Source organism: Diabrotica undecimpunctata, chromosome 1 (genome assembly GCF_040954645.1).
Source record: "Diabrotica undecimpunctata isolate CICGRU chromosome 1, icDiaUnde3, whole genome shotgun sequence".
NCBI classification, from domain to species: Eukaryota; Metazoa; Arthropoda; class Insecta; order Coleoptera; family Chrysomelidae; genus Diabrotica; species Diabrotica undecimpunctata.
In genome coordinates this window covers 152,151,178-152,167,627 of record NC_092803.1, presented here as the reverse complement: position 1 = coordinate 152,167,627, position 16,450 = coordinate 152,151,178, and the positions used below count along the sequence as shown (strand labels likewise).

The 16,450-nt window shown below is 33.0% G+C and overlaps 1 protein-coding gene across 2 annotated transcripts in view; it reads left to right on the top strand.

Annotated features, from left to right (window-relative positions):
• Positions 1–7,109, top strand: part of LOC140432385 (arylalkylamine N-acetyltransferase 1-like) — a 34,810-nt gene extending 27,701 nt beyond the window's left edge. The window contains exons 4-5 of one of the 2 annotated variants that reach the window (XR_011949799.1): positions 2,403–2,643; positions 6,823–6,930. Coding sequence is in view for 1 of the 2 variants with exons in the window: in XM_072520242.1 (XP_072376343.1) it covers positions 6,823–7,018 (196 nt within the window). In the remaining variant the exon portion in view is untranslated. Of the gene's footprint in view, positions 1–2,402; positions 2,644–6,822 lie in introns of both variants that reach the window. The other variant, XM_072520242.1, reaches the window with a different exon arrangement.
• The last annotated feature ends 9,341 nt before the right edge of the window (positions 7,110–16,450 follow it).

The following is a 16,450-nucleotide window of genomic DNA, read 5'->3' as shown; positions in this document are numbered from 1 at the left end:
TTGCATATTTTGGTATTAAATGTATAAGAAGAACGAATTCGCAAAGAAACGATGATAGTCCCATGGAGAGTGTTCACATCCAAGATGATCCTGAAGAAAACCTACCACAAGCCCAACCTAGGTCATTTTTCAATTCCATGAAAAATTCCAGAAACTAAGGTTGGAGGAGTTATAGTCGTTGACCCCATAAGCCAATACCCTAAATCCGATGCGTCAGCACCTGAACTATGATCGACCTGAATATAAAAGTGCAACTTGCGAATTATTGTTTTATTTTCCAATGTGTAATGTATTTCATTTTAATTAATTATTATTCAGTCTGATTTGAAATTTTGTACAGTGAAGTCTGATTTAAATATTGTAACTTTTAAGAACGCTATAAAGTTCTCTCGCATTTGTAAATTAAATAATTATTTTTTAAAAATCGTCCCTGAAGGGCAGAAACTATCAGTCGTGTTAAATCGTCTTTACTTTGATAGAGTAGTATTGCGTCGTCTGCATACCAGATTATTTTAAGTTGTTTTTCTCCCATTTGGTGTCTTTTTTTAGTTCTTACTTTTTTATTATTTGATCCATAATCAGGTTGAACAATAGAGGACTCAGGGAATCTCTTCATCACCAGCTTCAATAGGGTCGGTTAGTTCTTCTTCCACTTTCACTTTTATTGTGTTGTTTTGGTAAATATTTTCGATCGTTTTGATTATTCCCAGAGGTATCTCTCTTGCGTACAATAAGTGAATAACGTCCTTTACTTTTCCCCGATCAAATGCCTTCTTAAGGTCCACGAAACATAGATCTGCCAATTTGTTGTATTCTAATTTTCTCTTGAACTTGCCTCATTATAAATATAGCGTCGGTACATGTTCTTCCCGACCTAAAACCTTGTTGTTTTTTTGCTAATGTTATAATTTTATTCAATTTATTTGTTATCACTTTGGTTGTTAATTTTAGTGTTGTGTTTAATCCGTACTTAAGAATTCGTTCGGTATTCTATCCTTTTCTGGTGATTTTCTGTTTTTTAATTTCCTTAATGCTTCCTTTACCTCTTCCTCCTCAATAGTTATTTCTTCGTTTGTCGTTATCTCTGGTGTTGGTGGTTCATTATGGTCACCTTTAGGAAATAGGGATCAAAAGTGGTCTACAAATGTTTCCTTCTGAATGTGTTTCTTTTTATTATATCGTTCATCTCTTTTCTTTGTCCTCTGATCATACTCCATATTTATATTTCTATTTGTGTAGTACATTTGTACATTTTTCCAACTGTATAAAATATTACTGTTATGAAATAATTTTTTATTATTTATTTTTTGTGTTATCTGAGTTTTTTGAAATATTTGTAATAAACTACAGATACTACTATGGTGTTTTGTTAATTTGGAAACAAAAACTAATTCATTCTTATAGTTTGGTGATTTTTTATATCCTGTATTTCTAGTTAATTGTCCATCATATTTCAAACCAATTCGTCGATTTTAGTAACTTTTTCTTAAGCTCTTGGCAGGGAGCTAACCTTACCATGAAACCTTCCACTCATATATTCTAGTTTGGAACACACAAAAGGTGGCAATGTCTTATAATGTCGAAGTCAGAGATGATTCCTCAACTACCTATACTATTTATGCACATGACGCAGCTCTGATAGCGGAGAATAAAGATAATCTTTAAATAATAATATATCAGCTCTAGACTTTAATATTTAGAATAATAAAAAAATAAGCAAATAGGAAAACGATCATCATCAGTCTGGCTTAACAAGCATATGTGCATAAAGAATATCTCCTTTATGATCTTGTATATCCAATCATTTAGCAGTTTTACACCATATTTCATCATCTCTGCTGTTATCGCTTCCAGGGCATTTGTTGTTTTTTAGATTTTTTATGATTTCCTCGCTTTGTTCTTTGCTGTGTGAATTATTTTCTATGTCTTCTAATTGTTCGATTCTTGCTTCTGCTTCCATACATTCCTTTTGGTTTGAATTATTATTGCCATTTAGTAATTCATCAAAATACTCTTTCCATCTTTCGACTATTTCTGTTTCACAACTTATATTATTTCCTGCTTTGTTTTTAACGAATATGGGTTTTTGTTGGAAACCTCTTTTTTCATTTCTAGCACCTTGATATAAGGTTTTCTATTTCTGTAATTCTCTTCTATTTCTTTTAGCTTATTTTCTATGTGTTTTCTCTTAGATTATTTTCGGTCAGTCGTAATATTTTCAGTGTTAAAGATTGCTCGCAGAATACAAATTCGTTAACTGCTTTGATGCCGCCATTTTCTATAGTAAGTGGCTGAAGTATTATATACTCCTCTCGTAGAGTCTTTAGCGTTCTCCCAATAATATTGACATAGTCAGCATATGCAAAGATTTTTACTGATTTGATATATATTAACCCTTTCAGGCTTAGTGACTCCACGGTGAAACCACCTTTAAACAAATTTTTTCCTACTACCCGAGTAATCGTACGCTGGGACCACCAGACGGAATGCGATGTAGACGTCGTATATGTCACTTCCCACGTGATAACAAAATTCCAGGAGCAGTTGTGAACATTGTACATAATCATTTAGCGCGCTCACAAGTGAATGCTAGTGAGGTTATTTATAGTTGTAAATAAATAAACATTCTTCTACTTATAAAAGGTATGTATTATGTTAATTTGTTGATAAATAGATGTATTTATGTATTGCCGTATTGAGTCTTTATGAACTACGTAGATAACTAAGTGCATTTTGATATTTTGATCGGTGGTTCCAATAGATGCCACTAGGCCGATCAGTAACTAATAGGTACGTTTTGTTGAAAAAGACGTCTTGATTTGAGTCAATTACCAAGCCATGACGTTAAAGATTTACTAGCAGATATCCCATCGGAGGGATCTGATGTATCCGATTTTGATGAGAACGAGGATGAAGATTTCGACATGACTTTGGAGTCAGCTGTTTTAGATGAACAAAACGATATTTCAGACAATGAAGATGTTGCGCATGGCAGTGACTGTGGTGAAGACGAGGTATCAGTTGCTATTCTTGATGAGTTAAAATGGACCACCGGCCCAAATAATGCCGCTCAACTCCGTCCTTTCTCAGAAAACGTCGGACCAAATGTTCCTGATACTATAGAGACTCTTCTTGATTTCTTCCTTCATTTGTTTAGTGAGAACCTGTTTAATACACTTGTTTCCCAAACTAATTTATATGTAGTCCAAGAAAATAACAAAAACAACACTCCCATAATACTTGAAAGAATAAAGTGTTTTTTGGAAATAAACCTTTTGATGGGTGTAAAAAAGTTGCCCAGTTATAGAGATTTTTGGTCTGCAAATTTTGTTATCAGGGATCAGTTTATTTCTTCATGTATGTCGCGTGACAGATTTGGATGGTTGCTTACTCATCTTCATATAAATGACAATTCGTTACAACCTAAGAAAGGTAATGGCAACTACGATAAACTCTACAAAGTGCGGCCATTGCTAGAGGAACTTTCAACCACTTATAAAAGCTCATTTTATCCCAGCAGGCAACAATCAATAGACGAATCCATGATAAGGTTCAAGGGACGAAGTAGTTTACGCCAATATATGCCGAAGAAGCCCATAAAAAGGGGATATAAGATATGGGTACGTGCTGATCAGTCAGGATATGTTTTACAATTCCAAATATTCACCGGAACAGCTCGGGGCAAGAGTATTGAAAGATCTTACAAGAGATTTAGTTGGAAAAAATTATGAAGTTTATTTCGATAACTATTTCAATTCTGTTGCATTACAACGCGACTTGTTAAAGACAATATCTACGCATGTGGAACAACTCAAAAAGATAGAAAAGGTTTTCCAACTGAACTTAATACAAATAAAAAAATGAAAAGAGGTGACTCAAACTGGAGAATGAGTGAAGATTGCTACCTTTGCAATGGGTGGATAAAAAACCCATTCATTTTCTAAGCAATTTTCACAAACCTGAAGAAAATGTCACTGTGAAGAGGAAAGAAAAGGATGGGACATCATTGGAAATTAACTGCAAACAATTAGTACAAGATTATAACAAATATATGGGCTATGTAGATAAGTCTGATGTGTTAGTATCTTGCTACGAATTGGATAGAAAATTCAAAAAGTGATGACATAGGAATTTTTTCCATTTTGTTGACCTAATATTACTGAACTCATATATAATTTTCAAACAATCAACAACTGGTAAGACTGTCTTTGAAAGAATTTAAAATTTTTGTGGCCACCGGTTTGATTGGAGCAAACCCCCAAATGCCTAAATTTGGAAGAAGAAGCATGGACAAACCAAGCACCAGTAACAGGTTCAAAAAACAAGTTCCTCTAGAAATAAGAACTGACAAAGTAGCCCATACGCCTCAGCATGGAGCCAAAGTACGTTGTACACACTGCAGTACCAAGGCAACTCCTCGTCGTACAAGATGACACTGTACTACATGTCAAGTAGGTTTATGAAGTACCAAGGCAACTCCTCGTCGAACAAGATGACACTGTACTACATGTCCAGTAGGTTTATGTCTATCTGAAAAAAAATTTGTTTTTTTCCATTTCACACCAAATAAGTTTTTCGTTTGTGGCCTAGTGACCTTTTTTTGTACTAATTACAAAAATATAATATAAAAAACCTTTGATTTGTCTATTTTTTGTCCTAATATGTCCTAAAAACAAATTATTTACCATTAAATATAAATTAATAAAAAATAGTCCGTCCGCAGAGTGTTAACCCGATAGTTGTGATTTGTGACATGCGTATTGGTTTTTCCACAGCCAGATTTAACAGCTAACATCAGAGAGTGTCTGCCTGGCGCATCCCGATATTTGTTTTAAAATATTCAGTTTCCCTGGATTCGTGCTCTACATTAAACTTTTTTAAGAGTTACTTTTGTTTACTGATTTGGTATTCCTAGCTGTTTCATTGCTCTGAACATTTCTCTACTTTATACACAGTCGTAGGTTGCCTTGTAGTCTATAAATATGTGATGAGTATCTATTCCATATTCTAGTGTTTTTTCTTAAATTTGTTTCAGGGTTGCAATCTGATGAATTATCAATTTTACACCTCTGAAACCGGCTTGGTATTTTCCTATTATGGTGCCATACAATGGCATAGTATACTGGACAATATTTTACATGCTGCATTTAGAAAACTGTAATTCCTCTGTGGTTAGAGTATTCAAAGATATCTCCTTTTTGTGTATAATGCAAAGTATTCCAAGATTCCAATCACTAGGGAGAGATTTCTTTTATGAACTGCTGTAGTACTATTATCGTTGATTCAATAACCCAAATTTGGGTTATTCAATCAACGCTATTATGTATCGTGGCCACCTTTTTTGTGTAGTTTAGCTAGGATTATCTATACCGGGTGATTTATTTCTGGCTAATTTTTAAATGCGTCTTTAACTGCAAGAATCGTTGGTGCCTCTTCCTTCTAGCCTGTTTCGTCTTCCAGGTTTTTTTCTTCTTTCTCTATATTAAGTACCTTATAAAATTATCCTACCCATCTATTAAATAAATCTTTCCTTGTTGTTAATAGGTCACCATTCGGACTTCTGCATTGGTTTGAATTTTTTTCTGTTCATGTTAACTTTCTTATAGAATGTTCTGAATTCTTTCTCTCTGTTAAGGTTTTCAATATATTTAAGTGATTATTTAAGTGGTTTTGTTTCTTTCTTTCGTGTATCTTCTTTCCTTTTCTTTTCCTTCGTCTGCTAATTTTCTACAGTTGTTCTAGTTCGTCGGATAAGCATTTTTTTGTAGGCTTAATTTTTTTCGTATGTTACATTCTTTCATTCATCGTCAAACCGATGATTTTTACGGGCACAAGTTTCTGTTCCTATTTCTTTTTTTGCTGCTGCTTCAATATCTTCCTTTATTTTAGTCCATTAGGAGTCTATATTTTTCTGTCCTTCTTCATTTACATTTTGCTTCCTTGTTTTAAGTTCTATTCTGGACCATCTCTATTTATTTTTTCTCTTCATATCCATTCAAGTTCCACGAGATGCGAAGACATGATGTCAGACACTGTAGTGCGCCTGTATCGTGCCAAAACTTTTCCAAAGAGCGCCCGCTCTTTAAGTCATCATTTACGCAACACTTTCCTGAGTATGTCTTGCACGGAGCCAGTTCAGAGCTCCTTTTAAACATCAATTAAAATAGCCGGATAGAGACAGTTAAAAAATCACATAGAAGACATATAGATCGAACTAGAAAGAGATTTTTTAAAGTTGATTAAAAAAAATACGTTTAAGTAGCAGTAGAAGACCAAACAGAATTTTTGATGTCTGTGTCGCTTACATACAGTTTTAATATGCAATTATTTTTTAAATATACGATTTAAAAATTGTGTGGTCAGTATTTTTTTGTTACATTTCAGGTGGAAAACAGCCTTTATTGGACAAATAGTTAAAGTATATAGTTGATATTTGTTATTAAAACACATTCCATTAAACATATTATTGCAAACAAACATTAGAAATAAAATTTATTAAAATAAAATAAATTATTAATTTATGAATTTACTCTAAAAATGATACGAGCCGTTCACCGGCTTCGGAGGGCACATAGTCGGTCCCCTTGGGCTAGTGTGCATCGACACCAGCTAGTTGAAACAGGGTTAAAGATGCAATTGGCTCCGAAACCTGTCCGAAAGGATTTCCCCGGCAAAAATGCCATACGATATTATTATTAATATGACTGAAAAATTGTTGTGTCTGGTTTACTTCCCTGTGTACTTATATAGCTTTAGAGCTAATAAAACTTTATTGTAATATTTGCTTTTCTTTGTACCAACAAATATTTAATTTTTTTTTAGAGAACTTGCCAAAGAACACGGAGCCCAAATGATGTTTATGGAATGTACCAGTTTCTTTTCAGCAGCTGTGGCCAAATCTTTGGGATACGAGTTAATATGGTCACTGGATTACGAAAACTACAAAGTTAATGATGAAGTAGTATTAAAGCCTGCTCATCCCCATAAAGCTTTGCAACTATTTGTGTATAAACTGTGATATAATTAATTTAAAGTCAAATGGAATGTAAATAATGTAAAATAATAAATGAATTGGTAAATAATAAATAAAACCATCTTAAATTTTTATCAAACGTCCAACAAATTGTATTTTTATAAGGTCAACGCACACATTTTAAGGACGACATCAGGATCATTAGCGCTATCTATTATAATCAGATCGCTGTGGTAAAAGAGAACAACGTCTTTTCAAATGAAATACAGGTTGAGAGGGGCGTCAGGCAGGGCTGTGTCATGTGACCTACTTTGTTCAATTTGTATTCAGAGGAAATAATCCAGGAAGCACTAGAAGAACTAACTATGGGAATAAAAGTAAATGGCCGACCAATCAATAATATACGGTTTGCCGACGAAACTATTTTATTAGAGGAATGCCTTGAGGATTTACAACAAATGGTTGACAGAGTGGTAGAAGTCAGTGAAGAAAACGGACTGTACCTAAACAAAAAAAGACACAATTTATGGTAATTACAAAAGCCCAACAGCGCCAATAAAACAACAATACATTGAGAACAAATTAAAAAAGTTAAAAAATATAAATATTGGGTACAATAATTAACGAAAATATTGAGTACACAGAAGAGATTAAGGCAAGAATAGGACAGGCAAGAAATTCTTTCAACAAACTGAAAAAAGTACTCTGCAGCAGGGACATTTCAATTTCTTTAAAGATAAGACTTCTGAGATGCTATGTGTTCTCCGTATTATTTTATGGGTTGGAGGCTTGGACATTAAAGAAAGATGTTTTGGACAGATTAGAAGCCTTCGAGTTATGGGCCTACAGAAGAATATTAAGAATAAGTTGGGTGGATAGAGTCAGGAACGTCGAGGTGTTGAGAAGAATGGGAAAAGATAAAGAGGTTTTAAATACAATTAAAGTCAGAAAACTGCAATGTCTGGGACATGCCATGAGGTGCGAGCGTTATAACTTGTTGCAATTAATAATTCAAGGAAGAATACAGGGTAGAAGGAGTCGTGGAAGAAGACGCATCTCCTGGTTAAACAATTTGAGAGCTTGGTTTAACTGTACTCCTGCTGACCTCTTTAGAGCAGCGATATCGAAAGTACGAATTGCCATGATGGTTGCCAACCTTCTTAGAAGAGATGGCACATCAAGAAGAAGACACATTTTAACTGAGATAACGTTACTACAGTTTTTTTAATTTTTATTATAATTATTTAAAACATTTATTTGGTATTCATTGCATTTTCATTAATTTTCTCATTTCTTTTTTCATAATGGCGAACAAAAGATTTAAGTACCTACAAATTATTAATTATATAACATGGTACATTTTTATTATCAGAACAACTACCTGAGGACTGGCTTACTTTGATATTTATACACGTATAAAAGATATTTCTGTATATAATCCACGAAAGAATTTACCCTATTTTAGAACGACATCTTGACGAATTTCAGTTTGGCTTTAGAAACGGCCTTGTTACGATATTGTCATCGAATGCCATAGTCTGTGGACTAGTACGCATTTCGATGCGCATCGCCCCGCCTCGAATTTTCCCATTGGCTCTTGACCTGGAAATCCCTATTTATCGCTCGAACAGCGCATATAAATATTATCGATTTTCAGGTCAGCAAGTCAGTCCCTCACGGGCTCTCCGAGAGCTTAGTGCTCTCGGGGCTCTGCTTCCTGCATTTATTTACCATACTCTGTGGCTGAGAATTGTTTCAACTTAACTTGGTGTTTTTATTTCGACGAAGAAATTGTCATGTAAGAAATATCTTGCCTTTTTCAAGGCAAGACACCGAAGATAAATATTTTCCAAGTCCATAACCTGAAAATGGACTTAAGTAGAGAAGCTCTCGACAGTATATTCAAAGCCCTCTACAGAGCACCCGGGGATATCAGAAGGTGGTTAGACCCTTATTTGTTTCCCCGAGGTGACAATATAGGCACTTTTTAGCATAAAGGATCTGATTCAAATCGCTAGGAATGTAAACAGTAACGTTTTTTCTTGCTTCTTGTACTTTAAAAATGCGTTTGGTTAAACAAAAGCAACGAGAATACAAAAGCATGATTTTAGAATCATAGCCAACTTATATGAACAACAAACAGATACCGTCAAAGTGAAAAACAAGTACTCTCATCAATTTAGCCATATTACGAGGAGTTAAACAGTTAATTTGTCGCCGATAATATTTAACATTTACTGAGCATATCTTTAGAAAAGCTAATGATAACGTTTTACTTACCTATAGTATCAGACGGTATGGTTAGGTAACACTCGACCTAAGAAGTCTATTGTGGCTCATCCCTAGACTAAAGTTGTCCCTTCAGCCCAGACTTTCAAAGTTGTTTGAGTTGACATAATCAATCAACACCCTGTATTTTAGGACATTTTTAGATCGATAAAAATGAGCTGATTTCAAAAAAGTATAATACTCGGGTCTAATGGATATAATTTGAAAGATATGCGCTTAGAAAATAAATTATTTATTATCAATTGCAATTGCTACTTCTAGTTTTTGGTAAACTGTAATTATTTTTAGTAACGTTCAATAACAATTAAGTAGTACAATACTTGTATTAATTCGTGAATGTTCTGTATAGAGTAAACGTATGGGCTAGCATTGTAAGAAATAAAATCCAGCATACCTTCAGTTTTTAAGTGGGTTAACTACTTTAGTTAATTTATTCCCCAGTACAATTAATCTAGGAGGTTTTGATAAAAGTTTATGGTTTTAACAGGATGGTGCGGTTTTCACATTATGCTTTAGATGTTCGAAGGTACCTAAACGAATTTTTTCCGAACAGGTGGATTGGAAGACGTGGACATATTGAATGGCCAGCGAGGTCGCCAGACCTCAATCCTTTGGATTATTTTATGTGGGATCATTTAAAGAATGTTGTTTATAAAACGAAACCTGCAAATATTGGAGACTTAAAAACAAGAATTCGTAAAAAAATAAACAATATTTCTCAAGAAAGCATAAACAAAGTTCTACAAGAATTTGTACAACGTTTGGGTTACTGTCAAATACAACAAGGGCTACAATTCGAACATTTAAGATTAAGTCATGTATTAATTACTGGATTACTTTCAAGTTATTTATTATAATTTATTTATAATTTATTAATATTACAAATCAATAAAAATTAATCTTTTTTCAAATTATATCCATTGGACCCCCAGTATTATACTTTTTTGGAATCAGCTCATTTTTATCGATCTAAATATCCTAAAATACAGGGTGTTACATTTAAAAAAAAGCGGATGACGTCATCACTGCAATGTGTATCACCTTGTATAATGAAATTTTATTGTAAAATGTAGAACATTAAATTTAAAAATCGACGTGTTTCAGAATTTTTTAAAAAGGCTTTTAATTTAGGAAATATCGAATTTATTCCATACTTAACGGACACACTGTATATTTGAATATTATACAAAATGTTAGTACATAAGTGCGACAAACTTTAGGTGGTCATTCTGCATTTAAACTGACGAATTATTTATTGCTCTAAAACTGGTTAAAATATGCAAATGAAATTTGGTGTGTTTTAAGAGGTTATTATTGCACATTGTTTGACATACAATTAAGAATTTTATATTCATTATAGGCGCGCATACGGGTAATGGTCTTAATTTTTTTTAAAAGAAAAAATTGGTAAGTCAATGAGATACTTCAAATTAAAAATAATTTTTGAATTCCTCGTTTAATTCGTGACAAAAAATCTCTTCCTATTTTTTAGATAAGGCGGCCAACGTTTTTATTAAAAAAATAAAACGTGTTAACGCATATTTTTAATTTCTTTAATACACTAGCTAGTAGGCTTGAGTCAACATTTAAAAGATATTTTATTAAGCTACTCTCAACATTTATCTAATGTTAAATACGAAATGTCAAATTAGCGCTTTTTATAATCAAGCTTTTCATTAGTTAGTGTTAGTAATTAATTAATTTTTTCTTTAATAAAAAGAATGGAAAATTTTACAAATCTAAAATTTTGTTACAAATTCCTTTTGTTTATGGTCGATGTGGATTGTGATAATGGAAATGATCGACAAGCTCTCCGATTATACGTTCAGTTGTATACAGAACGAAGAGTACTCCATCACACAATATTGCTCGTCTTCATTAAAGTTTGCGCCAAAATTGACACATTTTAGAAACAAGCAGCTGACTAAACAACTGAGCAACTAAAAGAGGCAGTTCTCAATTTAATTGCGGAGTCACATGAAGTAAGAACTCGAAAAATTTTCAACATATTATATGTAAGCAACTTCACTGTATTTACAATTCTTAAAGAACATCAACTGTATCCGTTTCAATGGATCCTTCGTCAAATCGCTTAAATTTCAATTTTCTACCTAGCGTTTTGTATACTGACGAGGTTACTTTAAGAGACATTGTATACGAAATTGACATAATAATCATTTATGGGCTAAGGAAAATCTACATGAAATCTTTAAAGCTCATTCAGCATCAGTTTTCAGTAAATGTATCATGATCACTTATGTGATGTACAATGTATGTATGATCACTTAATTAGTCCATATTTCTTCCCACGACTACCAGGCAAATCTTACCTTCGATTGCTAGAGGAAAAGTTGCTTATTTTTTTTTAAGAAATTTTAGCGTTAACGTACTTAATCACTAAGATACAATATATCTAACTCATTGGATATGTACGGAACATTGGCCTACTCACCGGATTTAATTCCTCTAGATTTCTGCATTTGAGGTTTTAATAAGTCCTTAGTTTATTCCACTCCTATTGGAAAATGTTGATGATCCAAATCTAAATAATCGAATTATAAACGGGTGTGAAACAATAAGAAATACACCAGGAATGTTTACGCAAATACGACAACTAATGAGGTTAAGAGCTGAATCTTGAATCACGTTTCAGAGAGCTCATTTTGAACATTTTTTGTAGCTTTGAGTCTATTTAAAAATTTATTAGTGATACTTTCGGTTATTGTTTTGGTTTAATGTTATTGTATTAGGTAGTTCTTGATAATGTATTAAAAATATGACAAATATCCGTTAAGACAAATTGAGATCATTACCCGTATGGTAGAAAATGATGGATATAAATTCTTATTTGAAAATCCACCAAATTTTATTAGCATATATTGTCCCAAGCGGTTTAGAGCAATAAATAAATCATCAATGTGTAAAATAAATTTCTGCATCCGTATGTCGGAAAACGATGCACATACATTTATATAGCAGATTATCATTATGTCTTCATGTAGAATCATCCCCTAAGTTTGTCCTACTTTGTTAGTAACACCTTGTATATTATTCGAATAAATATTCTTTAAATGGCCTAAAAACTCCTAATGGCCTAAAAAAAATTTGTCTTTGGACAAAAAACCTTTCGATTACCATGACCAAAGTTATCTCTCTGCAATCAACTTAACTGCGACCACTTTTACATAAGAAAAGTACCAGGGTCCTTTCAATGAAAGAAAATCTATATTAAAATTAATAAAATAATACTCAGATATTTTTTATGGATATAAGTTAACCAGCTTTTTCCAATAAAATTAAATATAATGATAAAACAACCAACGATAGAGCAATATATTCGAAATTATATAGATTAAGAGCAATTTTTAGAACAGTATTTCAAAACAGATCCAGAGCATGTTGAATCCAAAACAATTAGTCCTTCAAATTCCCTGAAGATTCAGATTTCTTCAAATTCATAATAGTTTAATTGGCTAAGGTGTGGGTCTGATGGGTCCATTTAACTTTTGTTTCTAAACTCCTGGACAAAATTAACGCACCACTTTAATTAATATAAATATATACAATATGAACCCAAAATAAAACCAAGTTACATTGAAATAGTAATAAACACCTACATAAGTCCAACATGACTTTATCATGACCTTAATTTGCCTTATTGTTTCTTTAAAAATTTGTTTTTGCCGGAAATGCGTAAATAAGCTAACATAACTCCAAATTGCAAAAAGAAAAAAGTCAGTAAAGTAATACAATAAAATGCATCTGGGTCAACACTAATACCGTGTAGGCCCTCCTCTACTTCTTATGACTGCATTTATGCGTCGAGGCATGCTTGATATCAAATGTTCAACAAAAGCTTGCGGAATATTCTCCCATTCTTCAATGACTTCGAATCTTTTTTTTTGAGATAGTCCCATAGATGCTCTATAGGATTCATGTCTGGACTGCTAGGTAACCACTCTAATAATGGAATATCAACATCATTTATTTAGCCAATAACCTGTCGAGACCACATGAGGACGAGCGTTGTCTTGCATGAATAAAAAATTAGGGCCAAGAAACGGAGCAAAAGGCATTACATGTTCGCCAATAATGTTGTCTAAGTAATAATGGGCATACGGTCATAGACCTCGTACGTATGGGGTCCAACTCCGTACGAGCTTCAAAACAAATTCCCCCTAAACATTTTAGAGCCACCACCAAAAGGTACCTTTTCCTCTTCTTCGCCAGACACGCTCACGACCATCTGGTGCTTTTAGACTTACTCTAGTCTCATCGGAGAAAAGAACTTTCTTTCCAATCATAGATGGTCCAATTTTGATGCAATCTTGCAAAATTAAATCTCTGAACCCTGTGTTCTCTGGTAAGCAAGGGTTTTTTGACCGTTTTCCTGTTGCTCAATTCTGCTTCATGTAAACGTCTTCAAACTGTTCGAGATGATATCACGACATTTCGAACATCTGCTAGTTCATTTTTTAGCAAATTGCTGGTAACTCTCATATCTCTGAGAGCACGTTGTCTTAAAAAACGATCACCAATTTGATTAGTGCAACGTTTTCGCCCTTGCCCTGATGCTGGTCTTTCTAACAAACCTGTAACGTATCGCATTGAATATCCTTCATCTAGGAGAGTCATTTTTTTATTTGATTTTTATGCAAATGAACTTCCAAACATGCATGGATGAAAAATATCACAATAAAAAGCTTGTTTCTCATAAGCACTTTGCTTTAATCGGCACTTTTTATGAAAAGTTTAATTCACTTTTAGTCTAAAACAAAGTTTAATACAAATTATTGTTAAAACAAGACTATTATTAGCTTACGTAACAAGTGTCACTGTCAAACAAGGTCCATAGGCAACTTGTCGTACAGTAAATTATCAATAAATAAAGATTATTGAGAAAAATATGAGTGATGCGTTAATTTTGTCCAGGAGTTTATATTTTTAAACGGTATTTAATACATCATTAATTCTCGTCCAGTTTTCCTCAGAACTACCTATCATCGTTGCTTGATGTCAACTTTATTTTTTGTTCTAATACACTGGTTATTTCTTGTTTTATGGTATTACTGGACATGTTTTCTCTTTTAACAGTAACTGTTTGCCTATTAGTCCTTGTAACTTTTTGCACTTGGATATGTTTTGACTGCTAATACTGAATTTGTCTATCTTTTATTTATACATATGAAGTCTATTTTATTACGAACCACACATTTAGGTATATCTGCTAGTGATCTCCAGGTGTAAAAACGACGCTTTGGAAGTTTGAAAAGTTGTGTTTGATATTACTAGTTGCTTCTCTATGTTATTATGTATTATTATTATGTATTATAATATTTCTTATTTTTTCTACATTTTTACTATTGAAGTATGCTCTACTATATTTTTAGTTGTTCTTGTATTTTTTTCATTTAATATACTCTGTTCTGATTTCATTTATATCTAGTTGGCCTTTATAGCCAATTTTTATTATTACTAATCGAAGGAAAAAGATTGTTTCAGTCATATTGAAAGAAAAATTGAAAACAAGCATTTTACAACTATTTTAATTTACAATTAATATACAACGGGCAAGCCATGGGCCTACTAGGCCTCTAGCGCTGTTATATATACATCGAGAAATGATAATAGCTATATAATATGGATTTTATTATTACATATGAATTTTAATTTTTGTAGTTAACATATTTATTAGTTCATTCAAATATAAAACAGTTATTACAGTCAATATTAGCACGATAATGACGTAGCAGCAAATGGCAGGTAGTAATTTGGCATTAATTTCTAATACAGATTCGAGTAGTTTATGATAGCTATATAAATATATTTCTTGTTATCTCTCTGATTTAATTTTTAAAGAGATCAAAATATCAAGGTACTTTAAATGGCATAGGTAACTCATAGATATATTTATAGATTTTATAATAGAGATAAAAGATAAGTTTATAATATGATACATACATTTAAAATCTACAAAAGACTGAATGATATCGGTATTCCACTTAATTAAAACTACTAACCTATACTAACTATACTAAAACTATTAAAAAAATGATTAGGGACTGAATAATCTCGGTATATCACTTATCCTTAATTGGTCCGGCGTTGCCTCACGTTTCATACATAAATTATTGTTTTCGGTGTTTTCGGTCAACAAAATTTTCCTCCGATTTCTACCTATTCCTTCTTCTAGTGAATCAAGACTTGATTGACAAAAAAATTATGATTGGCAACTATATAGTTTAAGACATCTGCTGAATATTATTTTGAAAGTAGGCTCTCAGTCCACGCTGAACTCCTCCCTGGAACTATTTAGGGTGAAGCAGATTTTAGATATGTTGCTGGTCCATCGAAAAAGTTCATTTAGTAATTTTGTTACTCGACAGTAATTTTGAAAACACATAATATCACCGGTAATGGCAACAGGTTAAACCACCTCAGATTAGGTGACGACACCGTGATTATAGCGAGCACATTCGAGTAATTACAGACTGTAGTAGAACAACTTGAAGACAACTCCCAATAAGACAGCCTGCAAAATGTATATGACAAAAAACAAAAAAAAAATGACAATCAGTGACGACCTCAGATATAACTATGAATAGCAATGAGATAGAACAAGTCCAAGTATATATCTACCTAGGCCAAATTCTAAAACTTTGGAAACTTTATCTTCCTTATAAAGAAAGTGCGGAAATGGCTGGAAGAACAAGACCAACATGAGTAGGATTTGGTAAACTCAGGATACTTCTTCTTCTTCTTAACATGCCATACACCAAAGTGCGTAGGCGACTATCTCATTACTAGAATTCTGTTCTTGGCGGCGTGACACAGCTCGCCTGTATTGTGTATTCCTGTCCATTCTTTAATATTCCTTAACCAGGATAATTGTTTGCGGCCGGCTCCTCTCCTACCTTCGATCTTCCCTTGTAGGATTAACTGTGGTATTTCATATTTTGCTCTTCTCAATATGTGCCCAAGGTAACCAATCTTGCGTTTTTTAATTAATTCAAAGAGTTCTCTTTCCACGCCGGCTCTCTTAAGGACGTCATCGTTTCGAACTCTATCCACCCAAGGTATGCGCATCATTCTTCTCAATGACCACATTTCAAATGCTTCAAGTTTGTTGATAGATGTTTTTTTCAAAGTCCACGTTTCCATGCCATAAAGCAAGATGGACCATATGTA